This window comes from Nothobranchius furzeri, chromosome 10, assembly GCF_043380555.1.
Source record: "Nothobranchius furzeri strain GRZ-AD chromosome 10, NfurGRZ-RIMD1, whole genome shotgun sequence".
NCBI classification, from domain to species: Eukaryota; Metazoa; Chordata; class Actinopteri; order Cyprinodontiformes; family Nothobranchiidae; genus Nothobranchius; species Nothobranchius furzeri.
Window position 1 is genome coordinate 39,825,580 of NC_091750.1, and position 24,318 is coordinate 39,849,897.

General features: G+C 48.3%; 1 protein-coding gene across 3 annotated transcripts in view; it reads right to left on the reverse strand.

Annotated features, from left to right (window-relative positions):
* fras1 (Fraser extracellular matrix complex subunit 1) overlaps positions 1 to 24,318 on the reverse strand; it is a 232,789-nt gene that overhangs the window by 11,918 nt on the left and 196,553 nt on the right. For all 3 annotated transcript variants that reach the window (XM_070555614.1, XM_015960219.3, XM_054730402.2), the window contains 17 exons: positions 13,627 to 13,740; positions 10,254 to 10,404; positions 8,384 to 8,543; positions 8,145 to 8,304; positions 7,830 to 8,076; positions 5,472 to 5,816; positions 5,233 to 5,393; positions 4,725 to 4,872; positions 4,445 to 4,650; positions 4,220 to 4,376; positions 3,161 to 3,361; positions 2,894 to 3,081; positions 2,468 to 2,743; positions 1,205 to 1,437; positions 966 to 1,126; positions 488 to 702; positions 243 to 393 (listed from right to left, as the gene is read on the reverse strand). In XM_070555614.1, coding sequence (XP_070411715.1) covers positions 243 to 393; positions 488 to 702; positions 966 to 1,126; positions 1,205 to 1,437; positions 2,468 to 2,743; positions 2,894 to 3,081; positions 3,161 to 3,361; positions 4,220 to 4,376; positions 4,445 to 4,650; positions 4,725 to 4,872; positions 5,233 to 5,393; positions 5,472 to 5,816; positions 7,830 to 8,076; positions 8,145 to 8,304; positions 8,384 to 8,543; positions 10,254 to 10,404; positions 13,627 to 13,740 — 3,274 coding nt within the window. The remainder of the gene's footprint in view (positions 1 to 242; positions 394 to 487; positions 703 to 965; positions 1,127 to 1,204; positions 1,438 to 2,467; positions 2,744 to 2,893; positions 3,082 to 3,160; positions 3,362 to 4,219; positions 4,377 to 4,444; positions 4,651 to 4,724; positions 4,873 to 5,232; positions 5,394 to 5,471; positions 5,817 to 7,829; positions 8,077 to 8,144; positions 8,305 to 8,383; positions 8,544 to 10,253; positions 10,405 to 13,626; positions 13,741 to 24,318) is intronic.

Consider the following 24,318-nt stretch of genomic DNA (forward strand, 5'->3'; position numbering starts at 1 on the left):
ACTCTCAGTTACCAGGTAATCAGATTAAAAACTAAAGTAACTGACATCCTGCAACAGGACAAACTCAGTTGAGGGCCCGCAGGCCACACTTTGAACACCTCTGTTGTACTGGGTTTGAAACTACAACACTGAGCCTAATGCTTTAACGACAAAACAAGTCTCCAGCTGATCGTTTACCGGTCCCACAAAGCCGACTGAATGCTAAAAACAGATGCGTGGGATTTAGCCAGTTTGTTCCAGACCTGTCCTCCAGAGCACCGTATCGTAGAAAAAGGAGAACTCCATCTCTGTGTGGTGCTCCAGAGACGCCCAGCCTCTCGGAGCTGTGACGTAGATATAGGACACATAGAGAGGGACCTGCACCGTCAGGAAGGACTGAGCAGAATCTCGAACCTGTAAAAAAAAAAATTCAATCAACAAAACGCTTCCAGAAGACTCCTCGTCAAGAAATCATCTACGTTTCCTGTCAGGAGTGCAGCAGACACACCTGGAAGTCTGCAGTGACGGAGCCCCCGCAGATGTCGATGAGCTCGGTCATGTCGTAGTAGGCGTCAAAGGTCCAGATGCAGCTTTTGAGGTTGAGGTGTTTGTAGAGCTGGATGCTTTTTGCCTCCCTAACGTTGGGGTTGAACTGGTATGGCCGGTCGTAGCCTGGTCCCAGGGAGATGCTGTCATAGGAAACATCTTCCAGGAAGCCCGAGTCTGTGGAGGAAAGTCCCACTTTGTATCTGAACTCAGCTGAAAGGTCAAGGCAGTGTTCTCTCTGCTGTGCTTAGGCTGTGGCTCAAAAAGCTCTCACAGGGTCCAGCTAGGGACCGCTGACTGGATCCTTTCAAACAAAACTCAAACCAGCGGACAGAGTTAAAGGGACATTTAGGAGAAGACGTGTGGATAAAGAGCTGCGCTGTGTTCTGGTGAGCTCCTGGTCCGGCTTCAGGAGGACACACGTGTAGGCGCTGACTCACCTGAGAGGCCCTGCAGCTCTCTGATGGTCACCAGGTTAGAGCAGATGTGCTGCTGCCTGTAGATGGACTCTGACAGCAGGAAATGCAGGTTGTGCAGCGGCATGGTGGACAGCAGAGGCAGCATGCCGTCCTGGTGGGGGATCTGCACCGAGATGTGGATGCTGCCCACACAGCAGAACAGATGATTAATACGGGTACACGCGGCCTGATCCGATTAACGATCCTCTGTGGATACCGACCGGTTGGGATGTTCCTTGTGCTTCACATCCAGGTATTTCAGCGTGGCAATGAAGGACTGGGCCTGGAAGCCCCGGGCGTTTCCCGTGGTAATAGGGGTGTGGCAGATGGAGCCCTCGGTACCGACGATCACGATGTTGCTCCTCAGCGGCGTTCCCAGGTGACCGGCTTTGTCCCTAGCCTGAGCCTTGCAGCGGACGTGGAAGCGACGGCTGAAGTAGATGCTGTCAAGAACCTGAGAGGAACAAAGAAAACCAACGTTTCCTTTGACTCTGGGATGTTTGCCCACTTGCAGCTCTGGCTGGGTTGTACTGGGATGAAACGAGGAAACATTCTACCATACCATACCATACTTATTTATAAAGCACCATTTCAAAATAGCATGGCAGCTAACCAAAGGGCTGTACATAAAAAAGCCAAATGCTTGACCAAGAAACACAATAAGAACAGGCAAAATACATAAGAACAAAGCATAAATAGTCGGAGATAAAAATTCCTACTAAAAACAATAAAATAGGAGAACAGTTAACAGCACTATAAAAATAAAATAATGCGACGAATAATAAAAACATTTGAAATGGCACAAATAAAACGAAATAAAATACCAGATGGTGCGAGGTGCGAAAAGTGTGCAACTAAATCATAAAAATGGAATTAAAAACTCAAATCCGGTGCTAGATTGTCATGAAAAGTGTCAAGGAGGGAAGGCAATGCTAAAGAAGTGCGTTTTCAGGGCCGACTTGAAACGGCTAACCGAGGGAGCCAGACGCACACGGAGGGGCAGAGTTCCAGAGTTTTGGGGCTGCATAAGAGAAGGCACGCTCCCCCCGTGATTTGTACCGAACCTTCGGAACAACAAGCAGCAGATGATCTGCTGACCGAAGGGCACGGGTGGGAACATGCGGGGTCAGCAGGTCCGTCATAGGATGGGGATGGGCAGTACAAAGCCTTGTAAACATATAACAGGACCTTGAGGTTAATCCTAAATTTGCCTGGGAGCCAGTATAAATCTGCGAGGATGGGTGTGATGTGCATGCGTCTGTCGGTGTTGGTTAAAAATCTGGCCGCGGCATTTTGAACCTTCTGCAGTTTGCTTAAGGCTGAAGCATTAATCCCAGTCAGGACAGAATTTGCGTAATCCAGACGTGAAGTAATAAAAGCATGAATGACTGACTCAAGATCCGGGCGTTTGAGGATTCTGGCTGCAAACCCATCTTCTGGGCTAATTCCAAAAACAAGAACGTTGTAGTGAGGAATCCTCTCACCATGTGGTTGACGCCAGTGAACGGCGTGGTGTCCGTCACCGTTTCAAACGGGGACCGAGCTCCGCTGGAGTCAGTGGGTGCCGCCACCTCCCAGGAGAAGTGGACTTGTGTCTGGTTGATTCCCGCCTCCTGGCAATGCTCCTTCATCACAGAGAACTTGGGGTAGTGGGGGTCGCAGGGGGTGACGCACACCAGAGGATAGCCTGGGGAGGGGCTCCTCCCACTGCCCTCTTTGGTCACTTCCTGAACTTGATCGTAGTCAGCCAGAGAGACCACCTGAGGAGGAGAAAACGAGTTTTAGTAATCTTAGCTGAGTCCAGGAGTGAGGAAAGTAAAAGCCTCAAAAGAAAAACGGTGCCTGAAGTTTTGATTTTTACATTAAAGAGAAGACTTGATGTCAGAAACTCAAAGTCTGAGTCTTCTTACAATCGGTGGAGCTGGGAGGATGAGACTTCCTGCAGCCTCCTGGTCCAGAATAGTCACTGTTGCCATGGTGACCTTCCCCAGCACAGCCTCCACAGGGTCATCGGGCCCAAGAACCAGGGAGAAGGATTCGTGCCATTCCCTGTCCTCATTGGACAAAATCTCCACTTTGAACAGGATGTGGTCCACTCCTGTCAAATAAAACCATCAAAGGCTTCAAGTCCACCAAAACTCTCAGAAGCAAAAGGATGAGATGTTTCTGGTACCGACCCGGGGGGAACTTCAGGACTCGGCTCTTGGGATTGTAGTCAACTCCAGACTGGGCCGACCCATCCCGGGTACTGCAGCGGATCTTGGACGTTCGGTCCAGATCCCCACGGCGGATCACTTTGATGTTGATCTCCTCAACTCCGTCTGGAATCGAAGGCTCTCTGACCTGGTAGGACGCCTGCTCGAACTCGACTGTAGGAGCTGGACCAACAGAACCAAAACAGGTCTGAGTGAATACGCTAACCACATCATACCTGGTTTTCCTCAAACATTAAATAAACAAAAAAATGACCTTTTTCTAACAAAGAGAAACCATTAAATTCAACACATCTGCAGCTGCCTCTATAGGAACGAACGCCTTGTAAGTCATACTCACATTTCAGGCTCTAGAAGTGAGTCACATCAAAGCTGAGCTTCAGACAACAGGATTTGGAATCTCTCCTCTGATTGGCTAACAGCAACACGACTCTACCACTGACTCTGTCTGCTCTGCCACGTTGATGTTTTATCCCCACTAATAACACAAGCCTGGAGGAGTTCTGCTGTGTTGTGGAGTAACTAATGCTAATGGTTAGCTTCTACTAGCAGAGACGTTCTCTGCTGTTTCCCGGACTAAACCAACAACAGCCTTCCCCGTTGTGAGTCCAGATGGGTGAGTCCATGAATGTTAGTGACAGGGTGACGTAGATCTGTCAGGATTTTCTAATCCTAGAGTTTCACCGTCTGTTTTCTATCAGAAGCTACTGCAGGAGATAGGTGTAGGAGACTATTTTCATGTTCAGTCTGCATGAAACACTCATTATAACCAGAAATAATTATTAAAAATGGGTTATCAGTGAACCAGACTTTTATTTAAATCCCTCAGAATTTCACCTTTTAAGATGAAAATTACTTTTATTGCAAAAACAAGGTCACGTTTGTGGCTAAAGGCTAATACTAATCCCAGATACTCCAAATGAACCTCAAGGAGGTCACAGCAGGAAGTTAATTCACAGTTCATTCGGATTAAAAGCAGCTTCTACAGCTGGTTGAGATGGAAGTAAAACAGGCTCCGCCCACCATCTTCATCGTTGGTGATGGTGATGGTGACAACGTCCCGTGGGCCAACCATGGCGCCACTCCAGTGGTCTCCGAGCGGCGTACCGAGATGCACCTCAAACTCCTCTTCAGGTTCGAATACGGAGTCATCGTTAATGTGAACAGAGCAGTTCCTCACCTGGAAAACAACAAAGGTCCAGTAAACACCTGATGGGTCAGAAGTTAAACACACAAACAACATCCGACCTTCTCTCCTTTCAGGAAAGTGATGCGCGACTCATCCGTGTTCTTCCTCTCCTCAAAGTCATCCATCACCATGGCTGACATGGTTCGAGTGAAACAGCGAACTGAAGACTTGAAGAACAGGTCTCCCGTTCGGATGACTGGGATGTGGAGGACGGTCTCCTTCTCCTTTATGGTGTAGGAACTCTTCTCAAACTGCATGGTGGGAACTGAGAAAGGAACAAGGCTGTCACAGAGCTGACTACAGAAAACGATAAAAATGTGAGTTTCTGGCGTTACGCACTGTCCTGGAAGGTGTCGGTGATGATCACATTGGCCTCATAAGGTTCCTGTAGGACAGCACCCTGAGGAGAACTGAGGAAAACCACAAAAGACTCGGGTCCTTCAATGGCTGGGTTCTGTACGTCATCCATGATGGTCAAACTGCACGTCTAAGGATCAGAGCAGAGTTGGATCTCTTAGAGAAGGTTTTAGATCGTACTGTTAACGTTCCTGTAGATTCAAAATAAATCAGCTTGTTTGCCAGAAACTAGGGATGCACAGAAAATTCGGCCACCGAAAAATTTCGACCCAAAAGTGCTTTTTCAGGTTTTGGCCAAAACACCTAAATGACTGAAACAAACAGCACCTCTACCCAAAACCCTGTGCTGGTGTTGGTTTACACGTCAATGTTTGTTGCATTCAGGATTATTGTAGTGAACGTTAAAAAGGAGTTGCTTCAGAGCGTCTCCCAAGCCAAGCGTAGCGGCTCTAGAGCCACAGGTTGAGAACCCCTGGTTCTGTGTTCATACCTCCTCTGTTTTTCCAGGTTTGAACTCCACCTTCTTGGAGCTGGGGATGTAGTCGACTCCTGGGCTAGCCGAGGGAGGGTCTGACAGTCTGGTGGCACACCAGACGGAGGTGACAGAGGACAGGTCACTGCCGCGTCGCAGCACCGGAATCTCAATGGTTCCTAAACATTCCAAATATGTAATCAGAGGTAAAAACCAAAAGACAGCACTCTGTTCCAGATACAGGAGACAGTTCCTACCGGCATCTTCGCTGAAGGTAAAGGTGGCGTTTCTGAGTGTAACAACAGATGCATCATTGGGGCCATCGATGATGATCTTGGCCACTGTCAAGTCCCCCGTTCGGGCATTTTCCGAGGCGTCGGACAGGACCAGCTCAAAATCCTCAGACAGCTCGTACTCACTGTCGTCGATGAGTTTAACGTCGCAGGTGGACATGCTGACGCCTGGACCAAAGATGACACGGTTGTCGGAGGACATCCCACGGCTCTTGTAGTCGGAGCCGGACTCCACACCGTGGAGGCTGCTGCCTCGAGCTGACTTAGCCACGGTGTAGCAGAGAGCAGACACGGTGCTGGAGGCGTCGCCTGAACGGACAGGGAGATGGAGAAACGTGTTACATAAACAACGTTCAACGCCGCGCGCTTTGCTGGGAAGGGCATTGGCTGCAGACTCCCCTTCATACAGGACCTGTACACCTCCAGGTCATTGGGGCGTGCGGGTCAGATCACAGCTGACCCGTCTCACACTGGACCATCTCTTTGACTTGCTCCCATCTGGCAGGAGGCTCAGGTCCATTCAAACCACAACCTTTCACCATAAGAACAGTTTCTTCTCCTCTGCTGTTGGACTCATGAAGGACCACCCACTCCAGTCGCTTGGTTCCAGTCACATGACCTGTGTTGTGTTTGCACCTGACTGTTCTGCTCTGATACCTACACTGTCTTCTATTTATTAGCCGATTTTCCAGTTCTTCTTGCTCTATCGACTAGGCTTGGGCGGGATCCAGATGTTAACCGTCCAGCTTACTCCACATTTGACCAAGGTGTACGGTATTACTGGGGCCATTCAAAAGGATGGCGTAAGCCTCAAGTGGAATGACCAAACTGTTGGTTCAGACTTTCACTCTTCAGAAACGGAATAACAAACTCTAGTACTAAACTAATAACAGCATAGCACACATAATATTAACAACTTCAAAAACTGCTCATGAAATGATCTTTCGCCTGAAAAACCAGCATATTTACCTTTTTCGGCTTCAACCTAGGAGGTTCTGGACCGGCTGCTGAAAACCCGTGTGGCACCGACAGGCGGGTACTTTGGCGCTAGTTGCAACATCTAAGGAAGGCTGGATGTGTATTTTTCACCAGAAAAGCGTGCTGTCGTCTCGTTTAATAACGGGCTCCAGACAGAAGTCTGCTATTTCAGCCAAGGCTGTGCAGATGGGGTGTGCGTCTGTCGCATCGGTGTTTACCGGCAAAACTATCCACCACACGGTGCTGTCAGTCTCACACACACTTGATTTCTCAGGACTGATCAGCAGTAACTCCGCTTGTCTCCCCGTCCCCCGCAGACGTGAATAATTGTATGAAAAGCACAAAAGACATGAGATGGCTGTAACTTGTGTGTGTGAGTGTGTGTGTGGGCATGCGGGGCAGATATTTTAGTTTCTCATTCTGCCATAGGACTCTTTCTGCCATGAGGTGGGTGGTTCATTCACTAGATCCCGTTGGCTTTGGCATATTTTACTGGCTGTAAAATGTTCTGTTTACTGTCTTCCTTTCAGTTACTTGTGCACCTTACAGCTCTACATGTGTTATCCACGCTGATGTTGGGTTAGGGTCTGTGCAGCATTTCCCCTGCATCGACTTAAGCTTGGTTTCTGCTTGATGCATTCACTTTCCGCTTGGTGATGCGGCTCGCGGATGGAACGCGCTTCACAACTTGCAGCGTTTATGGTTCATGCGGCTCGTCTCTGCGGTGAGCCAATGTTCTCCCAAACTGTAGGGGGCAGCATGGAGCTCTATGGAATGCATCCAACACTACACCATAGTAGAAGTAAAATTTACTGTTGTTTACAAGATGGCATTCCAGCATTTTTTATCAGCGTCCTCGTCTTTTCCGACAGTGCGAGCTATTTCTCTCCAATAATTATTAACAACATGTTGATCACGGTGATCTCTGAGAGCTGAATCATAGAAATGTCTGTATTTACGAACCTCTGCCATACAGTCCGCCATGTTTTTCTGCGTCCGACCGTCTGCATGGTTAGAAAATTTCCTAGGTGCGCGGTGCGGAAATTTTGGGCCGTGCGGAAGCGCGGTGGAGGGGCGTGGTTGTTAAAATGACGCAATTTCGCGCGCGGACCTCGCGGACGCGTCAAGTATAAACCAACCTTTAAGTGTGGCACTGTGACACGGCTATGAAATCCACTCCTGCACGACAGTGACCCCCCACCCCCACACACACAGGAGACATGCGGAAGTGAAGCGTCGGCATTGATTCTGTTTAAAGACCAGGGTCAGGAGTGTTAGTTTTGGTCTTAGACACCAACGCTTTATCGATAATCATCTACGAATGATGTGATCCTCAGGCTGTACCTCTTCTCTCGACGGCAGCGTGGAAGAGGCCGCTGCTCTCGTTGACGTGGTACGTCTTCTTATCAAACTGCAGGGTCGGCTCGTCCTCCGTGTCGTTGATGTAGACGATGGTGCGCGTGTTCGGACCTAGCAGGGCGTACACGGGCATGCTCAGCTCCACGTGGAAGCTCTCGATGCCCTCGAACACCTTGTCATCGTTGATGACGATAGTGCACACCTTGGTGTCCTCCCGCTCATCAAACTGCACCTGCAGAACAGGTAGGACCAGGCATAAAGGGAACTTTCAGGGGGAACATCAGTGTTAGCTTATGCTACCTGTCCGGCAAACTCCACGTAGTCGTGCTGGCCAGGATGAGAGCCGGTGGATTTAGCACTGCCCTGCTCGGTGCGGCACAGAACGATGGCATACTGATTCAGGTTTCCGGTTCGCTTTACCGTTATCGCTACGGTAGCAGCCTTCTCACTCACGTTGTGGCTGAGGGGCCAGACAGGAAAATGACTTATTTAACATTTTTGAAGAACTGGTAAAAACACGTTTAGGATCTTTCACCGACCTCTTGTGCTGGAAGCTGATGAGAGACCACTGGATGTGGAAGACGTTGCCGCTGACCACGTTGGGTTTGCTGTCTTTGACCAGGAACTGGAAGTTGTCCATGGTCTCCAGGACATTCTCCTGATGTAGCACGTAGCGAATCAGACCCAGGTTGATATCAGCTACAGGACAAAGAACAGAAGAAGTTTTCAGGCCGTGAAGGACTTGAGATTTCACAGAACTTTAAAGTTTCCTCCTCTGAAGTAATGATCGTCTAATTTTCGGCTTCTGGCTGTTTTCTATTCCTTGAGAGTCAAGATAAGAACGTAGCTCATTTTTCTTCTGGCTTCGTCTGTAGCAGGTTTAGAGCAAACGAAGCAAACCTCCCACCTTCTGCTGGGAAATCACGCAAATGACCTTCAGGACGCTCAGCGGGAGGCGTAACGCCCTAACCTCTGTCCTTGTATGTAAATCTCACACATCTAAATCTAAAGTCTGAGTGCAAACAGGGTGAAGGATGTGAGTCACAGCCGGGAACTTTTCTCTCGGGGAAAGTTTCTTACTCGTGATATATTTGCTATCATTAGGAAAATAGGTCTGTCTGCTCCAAACTGAACATTCAACATATTAATGCCTGTTAGGAGTTGCTCTCCTGCCTGAAGGGGCTACACTTTACAAAAGCTGCAGCCTGGAGGTAAACACACGAGCACGCTCATAACGAGAACCGAGACCCACGGTGAGTGAAAGTGAGACAGACAACTGAGCATCTCGTGGTGATGAAGGGAGGATGTTCAGTGTGAGGTGAGTCCCAGATGTTAAAGGCTTTCGTTTTCATCATCTTCAGCTGAGGAGGGCGCTGATGCAACATGGAATTATGGGAAACACACTTTTGTCCATCCAGTCGATCCGGGTGAGCTGCTGGCTTTTACACTGGATTATTTGTTCCTACAACTTATTAGCAATTTGGACATTGTTACTGAAATAAAATAAAGAAATTAAATCAATATCCCTAAATAAAAGTCAATAAATGGGAAGAAAAAGCTAATAAAAATGAATAAAGTTAAAGGAAACATAAAACATATACAAACAAAAATGCAAGGAAAATTTTATGTTTTAATTTAAACAATTAAATTTAAAAAAAGAATTGAAGTTAAATCAAATGAATAAAGACAAAATAAAAGAGTAAAAGTATAAATTTATAAAATGAAACTCACTCAAATAAATGAAAAAATAAACTATTTTAGGACAGAGAAACAATACAATAGTTAAGAAAACGTGTTAATATCTTAATTCTATTATGATTTACAGCTTTATTACTAATATGTACGACCTGGTGTGAAGCTACAGCAGAGTTGAGACTAGAACCCAAACACGTTAGACCCAAATGGAACGTTCCAGCATTTGAATCAGTTACTTGTTAGAGGAGAGGTGCTTCAGCAATAGACTCATCTTTTACCTCCTTTATCCTTGTGTGTGTGTGTGTGTGTGTGTGTGTGTGTGTGTGTGTGTGTGTGTGTGTGTGTGTGTGTGTGTGTGTGTGTGTGTGAACTGCACACTTAGCTGATATTTGTAACCTATCCATCCTGTTCTGGGCTGTCTTTGAGCGTTTTAGAAACGAGACAGTCCTATTCCATGGGAACGGCCTCCCCGGATGGTTGTGTAACTGCTTTAAGGAAATCAGAGGTCTTATACCCGGGGTCCAGCTCTGTATAACACCTCTCCTCATGAGCCAGAACTTCATTCTTGCATCTGCTTGAATTTCTCACTTAAATTCTATAATTTTTCAAACAAAAATGAATAAAAATTGATGAAATGAAATGATTAAAGTAGTCATTTTAGAGCCGGACTCTGAACACGGGACATCAACAGAGGGAAAGCGGCTTCGTTCGGACCTTGAGTGAACGAGGTGACGGAGCTTCTGGGTTTGACTTTGTTCTCCAGGACGCCGTGCTTCGGCTGAGCGGTGACTTCGTACACCAGCTGTGTGTCGTCCGTGTCTGGGTCCACCGTCAGCAGCTCCTTCTTGGTGATTAAATTAACGGCCTGATGAATCAAAAACAGAAGAAAATAACTTCAAACTAAAGAATTTAAGACACTGAAGCAGTGACCGATTGGTTTGGATCACTTTCATTTAATGTTTTATGACAAACAGAAATTTCCATCATCATTAATTCACCAACATTCCTTTGATTGAAGGGAGTGGGGTGAAGTATAAATGTTTATATCCCTACGCCTTCTTACACATCTAATACCACATAAAGAACAACACATCTAAAACAATCACCCAACCCAAAAAACAAACTTACATCGGTATCATCTACAGTAACTAATAATCATAACACACCTTCCTCAGAATAGGAGCAAATCCACATCTGTTTTCTTCTCTATAACTATTTAAAAATATGTTTTGATAACTTTTTAAACCTGGTTTATGTTTGAACTTAGTTTTATTTCCTCTTCTAAGCTATTCCATACTGTAACTCCTACCATTGCTACAGAAGCCTGCTGCAGAAGCCTGTTAATTAGCTGCTGATTGAAATCAGGTGTGTTGAAACGGAGTTCAAACTAAAACATGCAGGATACCGGCCCTCCAGGACCAGGACTGGACACCCCTGCTAATGGAAGGTGTGAATTTGCTGTCAGCAGTGGGTGTTGGCCCTGGTCGGCCTGAAGCAGACCCCCTCGAGAAGAGGGCTGAGAATGAGCCTTGGTTGGCCCGGAAAAATACCAGGCCACCCAGATATGTAATCAACCTACGCTACCCGGCCAGGGCCGACCCGGTACAGATGGGAATGGCCCAACGGATGCGACGCCACATTGGAGACAGGAACAAGCGCTATTCAGCCAAAGTTTCATAATCAGGGAACATGTTCTAAGTGACAAGTCTTGCTTCAGTGGGAGGAATCTTCCCGCATGCGCTCTGGTTCTGCGACGCGCTCCAAGCCCCTCTCCACATCTTCAGCTCGCTGTGCACCGTACGTACGCGCTGACAGTGAGCTGCACTGAGCAGTGTCCAGCTCAGATGTTCAGATGGGAATCTTTTCTTGGGTGATTTAGCTACATCTGCGATGTGCAAAACGAGTAAAATGTCAGTTCGTCTGCATGCGTCGGGGTAATTCTTTCTATTCTTTCTCCGTCAAAATAAACGGTCAAATACAGGAACTGTCCGGTCAACACAAGTCCTGCTTTTAACTGTTCTGTTTTCTTGTGAAAATTGTTGCAAAGAGATATCATTTAACTTGATTAACACCAGAGCCAGGCGCACTGCGCCATTATCTCAGTCATTTCTGAACTCCTGTTGTTAAATTTCAGTTCCTCCCTCTCTAAATACTGGTGAGCATATTGGTTAGTTTCAGTTGTGATGAGGGTCCAGAATTCCTCATCCAAACAAAATGACAGAAAATCAATGTGTTCTGAATTTGACAGATCCCTGTCTCCACAGTATCCAACTGGCTCATCAAAATGCCTGATCCACTTGGAATACTGTTCCACTTCTCCCAAACTAACCCAGCCGCTGTGTTGGGCCACTCCCCTGCTAGCAATGATTTTTTTTCCTGCGGTTCCTCCCCCTCCTGCTGCATTTCCCGTGGTTTACATAGGTTCACATAGGTTCATGCATCACATCTAGTTACATCCATCACAGTAAATATTAGTTAACTTGTCATGTTTTAATTGTTGGTAAAATAAATTCTTACTTTTATAAACCTGACTGTTTTCTGAATCGAAACGAAGTGTGTACAATAAATAAAGAACCCTAGAATCTTCTGATTAACACACAAAGACCAGGCAGGGTGATATTCTATATTTAGATGGAGTGTCACAGCTTATTGGTCATAAGTAGAGGTAATATTGAGCTCCTAAAGCACTCAATTTACCAGACCCTACAGCTAAATCAGTAACATAAAGAGCTGGACTGCATGGTGGTACAGTTCTTAGCACTGTTGCCTCGCAGCACGAAGGTTGCAGGTTCAAAACTCGGCTGCGGCCTTTCTGCGTGGAGTTGCGTGTTCTCCCCATGAACGAGTTGGTTTCCTCCAGGTACTCCGGTTTCCCCCACAGATCACAACATGCCCTATAGGTTATAAATTGTAAGTCGCTTTGGATAAAAGCATCTGACAAATAAGTAAACATAAACATAAAACCAAGTAGGGGAAAGAACATCTCCATTTGACTCCAAATGGGGTAAGAAACCAACCTGTTCTTAAATGACTCACCTGTACACAAGTTATTGGTAACTTATATAACGCCTTAGTAGATTAATACAAATTTCCATCAATGCCAGCAGAAAATAAATTATACTCCAGAAGCTCTCTATTTACCCAATGAAATGCTTTTTACAATCAACTAAACACACAAAAGTACTCGTGCCTTCCTGATGTCTTGCCCTCACAACAGAGGATAAAACGTAAACGAGGCAGCAGTGGCTCAGGTGGTAGAGCGGGTTGCCTCATGATCGGAGGGTCATGGTTTCGATTCCAGCTCCCGCCAGGGGTATCCTGCTGCTGTGTCCTTGGGCAAGACACTTCACCCAACTTGCCTGTGTTAGTGGTGGTCAGAGGGGCCGACGGCGCCAAATGGCAGCCTCGCCTCTGTCAGACCTCCCCAGGGGGCTGTGGCTACAAGTAGCTTACCATCACTAGCAGTGTGTGAATGTGAGAGTGTGTGAAAGCGTCTTTGGGTGTCTAGAAAAGCGCTAAATAAGTTCAATGCATTATTATTATTATTATAAATCCATTTTGTTCATCCACCAACAACTCATGCAACTCTATGCACTCACTTAGACGTTTGGTCAGGATACCAGAAAACCATTTAAACACAAAGCTGATCAAACTACAACTGGTGAACTATCTGAGGTTTCACTGGGCTGGCCCTACAAACACGTCGAGTTTGTCGATTTCAATGGCGGCATCGAATGTTTTCCAGCTCTAAAACAATCGTCACCATTCTTCTGCTAATATTAATGCATCTCGAATGGAAGCGTGCGCCCAAACACAGAATACTTTTATTGGTGTGTCATGTTCCCACAGCGATCTAACCTGTACAAACCCTAGTAAAAAAAACTCAAGAAAACAACTTTATCAACCTGCTTTGACCCAGAAACATCACTGGCCGTTTAAAAAGGTCTATGTAAGGAGCTTTTTGATGTCATTTATCTGTTTGGTAGACTTTGGCTATGTTCAGGGTCTCCCAGGGAACATGGGAAGATGCTTTTTGAACCACTCTGTGCAGTTTCAGGGGAAGTTGGGTTAGGGTTTCAAGGCTGACCTTGTTGTCCATGTACTCCAGCCACTGAAGCCCCAGATTGGTGACGATGCGAGGCGTTCCATCATCGACTGGAAGAATTTCGATCTTAAACTTCTGAGGAGCAGCCGTCACAATCTGGAAGGCCAGAAAACGACATTTTAGAACAAACATAAAATAATCTGAAGTTTTTATACATAAAACAAGCATCCTGTCTCGTACCAAAGTTACGGTGGATTTATTGCGAAAGAAAGGAAGAAAACTTTTACAGACAGCTATGAACTGGTTCAGACCATATCTAAAACACAGAGAAAAGTCAGGATACCGGCCCTCCAGGACGCGTTCCCCGACCCGCGGGAACGACCCGCGGGACCCATTCCCCATCACGCGCTCTGCGCTCCTCTGACCAAGGCCTGCTCGTTGTCCCTCGTTCTAGGTGTCGTACTCACGGGGACCGGGCTTTCTCAGTCCTAGTCTTGGGACCACATAGGTCAATGCGCGTTTGCGAACTATGGACCTCGTACATCACCGCGTGCTCCATAAACTGAACTGTATGGCCGGCGGTGAGATGCCTTTGTGTCCACTCGTGGAGTTAACCGCCCACCGACCTTCCTCCTTCTACACTACTACCTCTCGCATGGACGACATCTTCATTGCGTACCACCTGCGTGAGTGGCTTCTTCTCGTTATGCGCGTTGGGGACTATCCCGTTTCCTATCCTCTTTGTGCCTGACCAGGATCAAAGACCAAAGGCGCCAGGATCCAAGACAAAGACCAAAGACAAAGGCGTCCAAGGAGACCAACGTCCTAAGGGACAAACCCACCTGTGCTTCCGACAATCAAGTCGACCTACGTTCATGAGGAACAAACCCATCTGTGCTTCCGACGATCGAGCTTTGGGCGCGATCCCCGAAACCAAAAGGGGGAATGTTGAGGGTCTGACCTCATGAGGAAATTACTATGCAGTGATTTTCTCCAAAATGACTGTGCTTAAATTGCTCTGAAAAGCAAATAATCACATCAGCGCCAAGAAACTTCATTTCCCATGATGCTTTGCACACGGAAGCATTGTGATGACGTCACCGCCTAGTACCAGAAACACGTTCTGCGCATGTGCGGGAAGCCGTGGAGCTTTTCCCGCGAACTAAGACCATAAATCTTCAGCAGAGACAAAGAATCCTCGTTCTTTTGCCCAGGATACCTGGCGGTAAGGACACGCTTGTCAACGCTCCGACTCCCTTGAGCACGCGGAAGCTCTAAGTGCACAAGTGGAGCCCACGGAACTGCTGGAAACTAAACTGCAAGCCCATCAGATCTGCTCGTTTCTGCTCCCCTCCAGCTGATGTTTGAGGACACAGAACTGCGGAGGAAAGCAACAACTCCATCAAGCACGCTGTAAGTTATAACTCAGCACAGAAAGAAACTTTGCTGTCTCTGTCCAGCCCGTGGAGAAACACTCGTGAACGCCAAACAACGGAGAAAGCATCAAACCGACGGACGACGCCGAAAGCTGCGGAGAAACACGGAGAACCCTCAAATCAAAACAGTGAGGGACGCTTCACTGTTCTGGTGATCAGAAACTCATCTCTTTCTCTCATTCTTTCCTTCTCCCGTTTCCTCTATAGTCTCGAATAAGCAATAAACCGCGTCTATTGCTTAAAAAGTAGCTTCGTGCTTTCCTCTTTCGTCCCAAACACGTCAGTCGGGTCATTTTGAAAGAATAAACTGCTTATTGATCATTGTTTGGTATCTTTAAATGTTTTCTGCTTGGCCACGTGGTTAAACTAAAAGATATTATTCGTGATTAATCTTTTGTGTTGTTTCATGATCTTTTGAAATGTTTTGAGTGATTTAAGGTTAAGTTACTACTGATTCTAAGTGCTTTGGAAGTTAAAGTGCAAGTTGCCACCCACACTTTAGCCAGACAAAGGGGTCAGCCATCTTGTATTCAAGACTCCATTTTGAATCCATACACACACACACACACACACACACTACTCCTTTGTGAGAACAAAGGACCCCATTCATACATCCTCCATCACATGCAAACACATCCATCTTCAATCATATCACATGGTTATTATTCATCTATTCCACTGTTTATTCATTTGACAAATTGTTAATTAAATGTTATAAAATTCAGATTTTTGTGTCCAGTAGCTTTGTTGTGTCGAAGAGAAGTCTCTGCTCCGAGGATTCTACGAACTTCAAGAAAGACTGATAAGAGTTTTGGATTCATTTCCCTTTCTAATTAAAGGGTGGTGCCCCGAAGATATCTAAGAATATCTTAATTAATTAATAAATCAGTAAATAGTTCCATATTTACAGAATTTATTGAAGAATCCAAAAGTAAGTTAAAGCTTACGAATTGTTCGCTCCTAATAACCCCAACATTTTATTGGTGCCCCGTGTGAGGCTTGGATACACAGAGATTTCTATCCGGCACAAACAAATAAATCCAAAGAGCTTGAATTAAAAATAATCAGTTGTTCAGCCTTGAACCAGCAACAGAGTGGTGCTGATTTCGCTGAGCAGGAAGCTGCATCGAACTCTCACCAGTAACTCAGTGCTTCTTTAAAGGTGCAACGTGTAAATTAATTCTGGTTGACCTTTTAGGTTAAAAATTCAGTTTTCCTTAAAGGTGCAACGTGTAATTAATTCTGGCTAACCTTTTAGGTTAAAATTCAGTTTTTCCTTAAAGGTGCAACATGTAATTAATTCTGGCTAACCTTTTAGGTTAAAATTCAGTTCCTCATTAAAGGTGCAGCGTGTAAGTAATTCTGACTAACCCTTTTAGGCTAAAATTAACTGCTAATTTAGCGACTTTAACTCACAGTGGCTATTATAACTAACTGAAACCTTCACTCAAAGACTGATAACACCCTGTTTGCTAATATTCTGAAGGAATAACTAGCATATTTAACACTGCAAGTGTTGTAAGACGTTGCTACGGCAACGCACCAGCTTTTGCTAAAATACTGAAAGGAATAGTATTTTAGGCGTTAGTCACGGCATTCCGTGCAATCTTAAAACGCTAAAACCTGTGCGCACAAAGGTTAATTTAGTGTTTTTCTGCTACAAAGCTAGCAGTTGCTGCCCAAAAGGTGCAGCTTGAGCTATCTGCAGAAGCTCTACTAGGCTATTTTGGTTCGGTTGTTAAAAATGGAGGGACAGAGTAGTGAACTGACCAACTCCCAGCAACCAGGTGGCGCTGCGGCCCACGACTATGAACCTGGCCTACTTTCTGGACAAATATTGTCCAAACTGGTCGCGGTTGCTCGAGAACCCGACTACCCTTCTAGGGATTTCACTGAAGAACAGCGTAGCGACGAGCTAGACGCTGTAATCGATCAAATAGAAAACCCGGATGGTACAAAACCAATCCAGGTTCACTTAGCTAAGTTAGCCCTGATCCTCTATCAGAGAGGACTCCAACGTGGTCAGAAGATCATGAACCTCCAGAGTATGCTAGCTGAAAAACAGCAAAATGGAAGGCTGATCGAGGAAGACGACACCCGCACCGATTCTGGGGAAGATGGGGAGGAGACCCCGCCCCCCTCTGCTGATGACAACAGACAGTGGGAAGGGGGGAAACACCATGACTCTCTGGACGGACGCACGCCGCAGGGGAGAGATGAAGCTCATCTGTTCCAACCTTCGGCCCCGTTCCCTACACACACTATAGGGCATTCAGGACCACCTAGGGGCCGAGAGCAGTTCGCCCTCGAACCCCAGGTTGGACCACCACCCTCATCTTCACGGCCTTCTCAATCTGTGAGAAGTCGGCCAGCTGAGCGGCACCTCTATTTAGACCGCTCCCCCAGTCCACGAAGGGTGCAAGGTGCCGATTGGGGTTATGCACCCCAAGCTGCACCTCAACCATCTACCCATCCTAGCTACTCCGGTATTCGGCATGCCGATAACCAGCTGCAGGACAAAGCATCATACGCCAGTCCGTATCCGGACAAAGTGTATTACGCAGAAGCCCCAGTTGAAAGACGCAGGCTGCACTACGCAGACGTGCCCCGGGAGGAGGACCTCCCAAGACACCCACGTGACGTGCCAGCAGCCCGCCACAACATGCCGGACCCCGATTTGGGCCCCAGGAGTCAACATTGGGAGCCCAGAGCACACCAGCGATATCCAGCACCCTCTGAGACAGACCGTGGGTCAGAGTCAGAGGATGACGCGCCGTACCGTGAGTCAGGGCTCCGTGTACGTCAAATTGAATCGCTAGCTAAAGACATAGAACGCTTTGATCCTAACACCAATGAATCCAACGTTGACGATTATCTCAGGGAGATAGAACGTTGTCTGCTTGATCTTCCAGCACCTTCTTCAAGGGAAAAGCTCAAGCTAATTTGGAAAACCACATCTAGAACGGTGCACGGTTTCATGGAAACTCTACCACCTGACATTCGTGATCGGTACTCCTCGCTCTGCCGAGCGTTGAGGGATGAATACGCCACGTATGCAGACTCTGCGTCAGCTACAATGGGGGCCTTCTCCATCAAACACTGGAGAAACGAACCCCCCAGAGAGTATTATCGCAGACTCAAAAGTGCTTATTTCCAAGGTCGAAACGGCCCTGGGCTCGAGGAAGACCCTGCCTTCAGATCCCTGTTCATTCACAACCTGCACGAGTGTGTTCGATCCGAAGTCTCAATGTATTGTCGGATGAAAAAACTGACAACTCAGGAGATTAGGAGATACGCTCAACAGGCTTGGGAAGCCGGCGGAAAGCCCCAAAAGCCTGACGCACATCACCGCGTCATGCACCTAGCTCCCGACACCGAGCCGCGTTTGGAGCTCGAAGGCACAGAAGCTCCACCCACTAAGCCAAAATCTGCTAAACCTAGACCTGTTAAACCGCGAGAGCAGTCCCAATCTCCTCAACAGGGGAAGGGGGGTGCTAATCGGCCGCCTAGGTCTGGACAATCAGACAGGAAGTGGCCCAACCAAAACCAACGGCAAGCAGGTCGGAACAGTGGAAGGTTTAAGGAGCGCCGCCCACAGGTAGGTCCCGAACACAAGTCCGCAGGTGAGTACTTGACCAAAGCCGACCTCCAGGAGATGTTTCAGCAGTTCCTAGCTAAACAGAAGGAACAGCTGAGATCTGCAGATGAGACCCCTGCACCAAAGTCTTCTTCTAAGAAGCCAGACCTGGAGCCAACGTCCGCATGACTAGGCGTGGCTCAACCCCCCAGCGTGGCCAGGACCTACCTGATCAGCTGGGGGAACACTACTGGTAGATCACAGGAGTCTCCTGAAATCTACCCCCCAGAGAAATCTGATACTAAATTTCTGAAGTTCCTTGGTGACTTAACAAACCATGATCATGCTCGCCGTTTGTACTGTAACACCAACATAGGTGGATGCATACAGGTTGATGCTCTGCTGGATACCGGCTCAGAAATCACCCTGATGTGCTCCACATTGTTCCATCGCGTGTCTGACACCATGCGGTCGTTCGGGAAACCAGTCCAGGTAGAGCCCTGTGACCTGAAAATCACCAGCTACACCCAGACCCGGGAGTGTATCACTCACCGGGCGTGGCTGGACATCACCTTCCAAGACATGACTCTGGTTCACCCGTTTTATGTCTGCCAGCTAGACACTGAACCACTTCTCATTGGTCAGGACCTGCTTGAACGTCTAGCTCCCCTCATCGACTGCCAGAAGGGTCAACTGTGGGCCCAGGTGGACACACCTAAGCCCTGGAACCCAGATAGCAGCCGACCATCCTCCATTCTTGAAGTCAGCATAAGTGAGCCGCAAAACCCTTGTTCCAAGGTCATGCCCCTCCCTACGGCTCCCACAGACGATGACCGCCTGCAAAGGCACGAAACCGCTCCTGGAACTCCGCTCCGCGCACATCCATCTTTTCTCTGCTCGCTGAAGAACGTCAGCCTGCAGCCATATGCACCACACATAGTTGGTGGTCTTACCATCAACTGCACCCACATCTCAGATGCTCGCCTTGCTCTTTGGTCGGAAAAGTCAGCCATCAGCCAGCAGATGTTTGAACACCTGCGTCAGAAGGACCCCCTTCTGGTCAGTGTGACACGTAGCCATCGGCTCTTGTCACCTACTTGGCCGCAGAGGCTCCTGAAAGCGCCAGAGGTCTGCTCTCTGACTATCCAACTTGGAGCAAGACAGGTCACACATACATTCAGCATCATACCACAGCTTGATCCACCTGCACTCATTGGAGCAGATCTGCTGGTTCGACTCGGTGCCCAGCTGGACACTTGCAATCAAGTCCTTTGGGCCCGAGCCACACCTTCCTCTGAGCCTCGCTCAGAAGGCCGTGAACACTTCCTGTCCGGTCAGACCATTCCACAGGCCTGCCGTGCAGTGGTTGAGGCCAGCACGGTTCTGCCCCCACAGGTCAAAGGAGTGCCTGTTCGTCTGACTCTGATGAAGCATCAGAAGCTGCCAGGCACACAGGCCTTCTTCCAGCCATCACCACACTTCTTGGAGCTCAACTTAGCCGTCTGTGGCACGCCACTCTTGGAGCTGAACAATCGTTCTGCCTACTTGTTGGTCGAAAATCCGACCCGGAGTCCTATCCACATGCCGGCAGGAAAGCCCTTGGGCATGCTGATAGATAGCTCATTCCATGACTTTGAACTTTCAGTCCCCGTGATCGGACAACTTCCGTTGTTCTTGAACGACAGACAGGTTGGTGCAGACACATTCAGTACTTTCCCTTCACAAATGATTACCATCAAGCGGCATGAAGCCCTTCCTGAGGAACCCATTTGCAGTGCAACCTTAGATACTGACGGCGGTCAGTGTCTAACGGTTTTTGCAATAAATACTCAACCCTCTGAGTCACCGGTTGAAAGCCCGGAACACCAGAGACCCTCCTCCTCTGAACCTTATGACGGCTTCGAGGCCGAAGTCAGCCAGCAGCTTGACAAAGCGGATGCGCTGGAGTCAGAGGAGCAGAGAGCAGAGCTTAGAAGCCTGTTCTATGAGTTTCAGTCCGTCTTATCCAGGGACTCCCTGGACTGTGGACTCACAAACCTGCATACGGTTCGCATTCCAACGAACCCGAATGCCCCTCCTATTTTTGTACGTCAGTACAAGATTCCCCTCGCTGCTTATGAGTCGATCCAGGAGATCCTCGATCAGCTGAAGGAGAAAAACATCATCAGAGAGTGTAACTCCACTTACAACTCTCCCATCTGGCCGGTTCTGAAACCGACTGGGAAATGGCGTCTCACCATAGACTATCGTGCACTGAACAAACAAGTACCTCTCTCCAGGTGGCCTATGATCCATTTAGATCAGGAGCTAGCCAGAGTCAGAGATGCTCGTTTCTTCTCTACGGTTGACATAGCCAACGGCTTCTGGACCATGAAGGTTGAGCCGGCGGACCAGTATAAACTGGCTTTCTCCTTTGGAAATCGCCAATATACTTGGAACCGCTGCCCCTTTGGCTACTCTAACTCACCTGCCGAGTTCAACATCTTCCTCCACAAAGCCATGTCAGATGCTGCTTCCAGAGGGAACCTCATATATGTCGATGACATCTTGATGAGGAGTCAAACCTTCGAGGAGCACCTGGCCGAACTCCGTCACGTGCTGCAACAGCTCGCTGACGCCGGAGCTAAATTGGCGATTCTCAAGGGACAGTGGTGTCGAACCAAAGTGGAGTATGTTGGACTGCTGGTTGGCCCTAATGGAGTCGAGCCCCAAGCGGGACGCATTAGAGCCATTCAGGACATCAAAGCCCCAGCTAATCTGACTGAACTCAGGAGCTTCCTCGGAGTCTGCAACTACTCCAGACAGTTCATTGAGGAGTACGCTGAAACAGCGAGGCCCCTCACTGAGCTGCTTCGGAACGACACACCTTTCGTGTGGGACAGACCCCAAGAACTCTCCTTCCAGTTTCTAAAACAGAAGTTGGCGTCCGCACCCTGTCTGGCTTACCCAGACAAGGATAAAGAGTTCTACATAGAGGCTACTTTCTCCTCTCACTGCCTGAGCGCTGCTTTGAAGCAGAAACACGATCAGGACATGAGAGTTGTGGCATACGCCAGCAAGCCTCTGAGCAAGGTGGAACTCCAATTCTCAGACTGCGAGAGAGCTCTCCTCTCTACAGTCTGGGCCGTCGAACACTTTCGTAGTTACATCGTTGGACAGAAAGTGATCATTGAAACGTGTCATCAGCCTGTCACCTTCCTAAACAGCCAGCGACTGCGCGAAGGAAGAGTGTCAAACAGCCGCATTGCGACGTGGATGATGGTGCTCCAAGGATACAACATTGAGGTCAAGTATGGTCAGAACACCAAGCTAGCGCTAGGACAAGGGCTAGCTGGCTGCCAGCACTGTGACTCTGACTCCGTCATGGGCCCCCTGGACACACCTGCCGCAGTCTACCCAACCGCATCCAATCATCGCTACTTTGATGAGAATGTTTGCCAAGGGCTTCCGAAAGTTTACACTGATGGATGCTCCTACCTTCACGAAGGCCAGCTCCGTGCTGGGGTTGGAGTCGTTTGGGTGGACTGTGACACCAAGCAACCAAATCACTACCGGTTGGGCCAAAAGTCTAGTCAGTACGCCGAAATTGCTGCAGTGTTGATAACCCTCCAGCAGGCGGCAGCCTTGGACATCACTCAAATCGTCCTTTGCTCTGATTCAAACTACGCTAGACACAGCTTCATCTCTCACTTCCCCATGTGGAAGGAGAACAACATGAAAAACGCCAGGAACAGAGACGTGAAACACTCGGAGTTATTCCTAGCGTGTGATCTGCTCACCACTGAGAAAGGCATAATGGTCTACTGGAAAAAGGTCAAAGGTCACTCCAGGACCCTAGGTCCGGAGAAATATGGTAATGACGAAGCTGACCGCCTTGCTAAGCTCGGTGCTGACCAGGGAACCTGTTGGGAATTCAAAGACGAGTGGCTTCCACCCAAGGCCGTTCACGAGGTCTGCGCGATTACTCGTCGCCATGCTAGCCAGGCAGACGAACCTCGGACCGTTGAGGTACCCGTGTTTCTAGGCAGAAAACCACAGGACGCGGACCTAGTCACCATGCAGGAACAAGATCCTGACCTGAAGCTCATCCGCGAGCTTCTCCAAAAGGGCCCGATGCCTGAACAACCGTCACCACCTACTGGCGCAAGCCGAGATTTGGTAACCCTGCATCGTCAACTCGCGCACCTGAAACTACAAAACGATTTGTTAGTTTACATGCGTGACGATCACAGCCCGCCGCGCTGGGTTGTTCCACTTGACCACAGAGGAGTCATGCTTGCCTACGCCCACGACACTCCGGTTGGAGGTCACCGCGGAGCAAAAGCTACCCTCGCGTCACTGACAGAAGTAGCATATTGGCCGTCGATGTCCAAGGACGTACACAGCTATGTCCAAGGCTGCCTCGTCTGTGCCCAGTTTCAACCCTCCCAGCCGCTTGCTAGAGCACCACTGCAACGCAGGGGAATAACCTTCCCTTGGTCCCACCTGCAGATCGACTGGGTTGGACCGGTTCCCAAATCGGCAAGAGGAAACAAATATATGCTAACTGTAACTTGCAGTTTCACAAAGTGGGTGGAATGCCTTCCAGCGCCAAACGATACAGCCGTCACAACCGCTGTACTGCTGATTAACCACGTTTTCAGTCGATGGGGACTTCCACTCTGCATTGACTCTGACCGGGGAACTCATTTCACATCCAGTGTAATGACGTCCCTGTTTGAACTTCTGGGAGTGGAAGTGAGATTCCACCTCCCCTATCACCCACAGTCATCCGGACAGGTCGAACGGATGAACCGCACGGTCGTCTCCATGCTCAAAAAGTGCGTCTGCTCCACGGGGAAGGACTGGGACGTCAAGCTCCCTCTGGTCCTGATGGCCATACGGTCCACTCCCCAGAGATCCACGGGGGTTACGCCCTTTGAGATGATGACCGGCAGACTGATGACTCTACCACTGCACCTCCTGTATCACCCAGAGGATGTCAGTGTTGCCACTGCCTATACCGCTCATCAGTATGTGGCAGACTTGAAAACACACCTCAGAGCTACGTTCGCGCACGCTCAGAAGAAACTGGAGACCAACGTAGAAGGCGCTAAGGCCTACTACGACCAAAAGACAACCAGCCGCGAATACGAGGTGGGTGACAAAGTATTCTACTTTCGGTTCGCCCAACCGGCACGCAAAGCTAAGAAGTTCCTGCCCCGCTGGTCAGGACCATTTGAGATCGTGGCAAAACTCTCTCCAGTTGCATACAGGTTACGCATCACCAAAGCGAGACAGGAGCCTGTCTACAAATGGGTGCATGCAAACCAAATCAAACCCTACGTCAAACCGTCCCCGCGGGTACAGAGACCAGACTCCCCGCAGGAGGTAGACGTAGTCTCTACATAGTTCTATGCATGGAAATGAAAAAGGGGGGGAAGTGCACGTTTAACCCACTAACATGTACTAACCGACAAAGAACCAGGCCCCCCCCCCCCGCCGTCACTTTCACTAACCAAGAGAAACTCCTTCCTAGACCGCTAACAGGATGTACCTACTAAGACCTTACAGGGTGCTCTGGTACCTATTCTAGGCTCTGATTAATGAATCTCTACGTGCAATCAAGACTTTGTCTGAAACCATACCTCAGGATATTGTGTACACACGAGTGGTGAGAGATTTGATGTAGGACCTGCTCAGGGAAGTAAGTTCCACGCTGGACAGCTTGGTTGAAAGTCG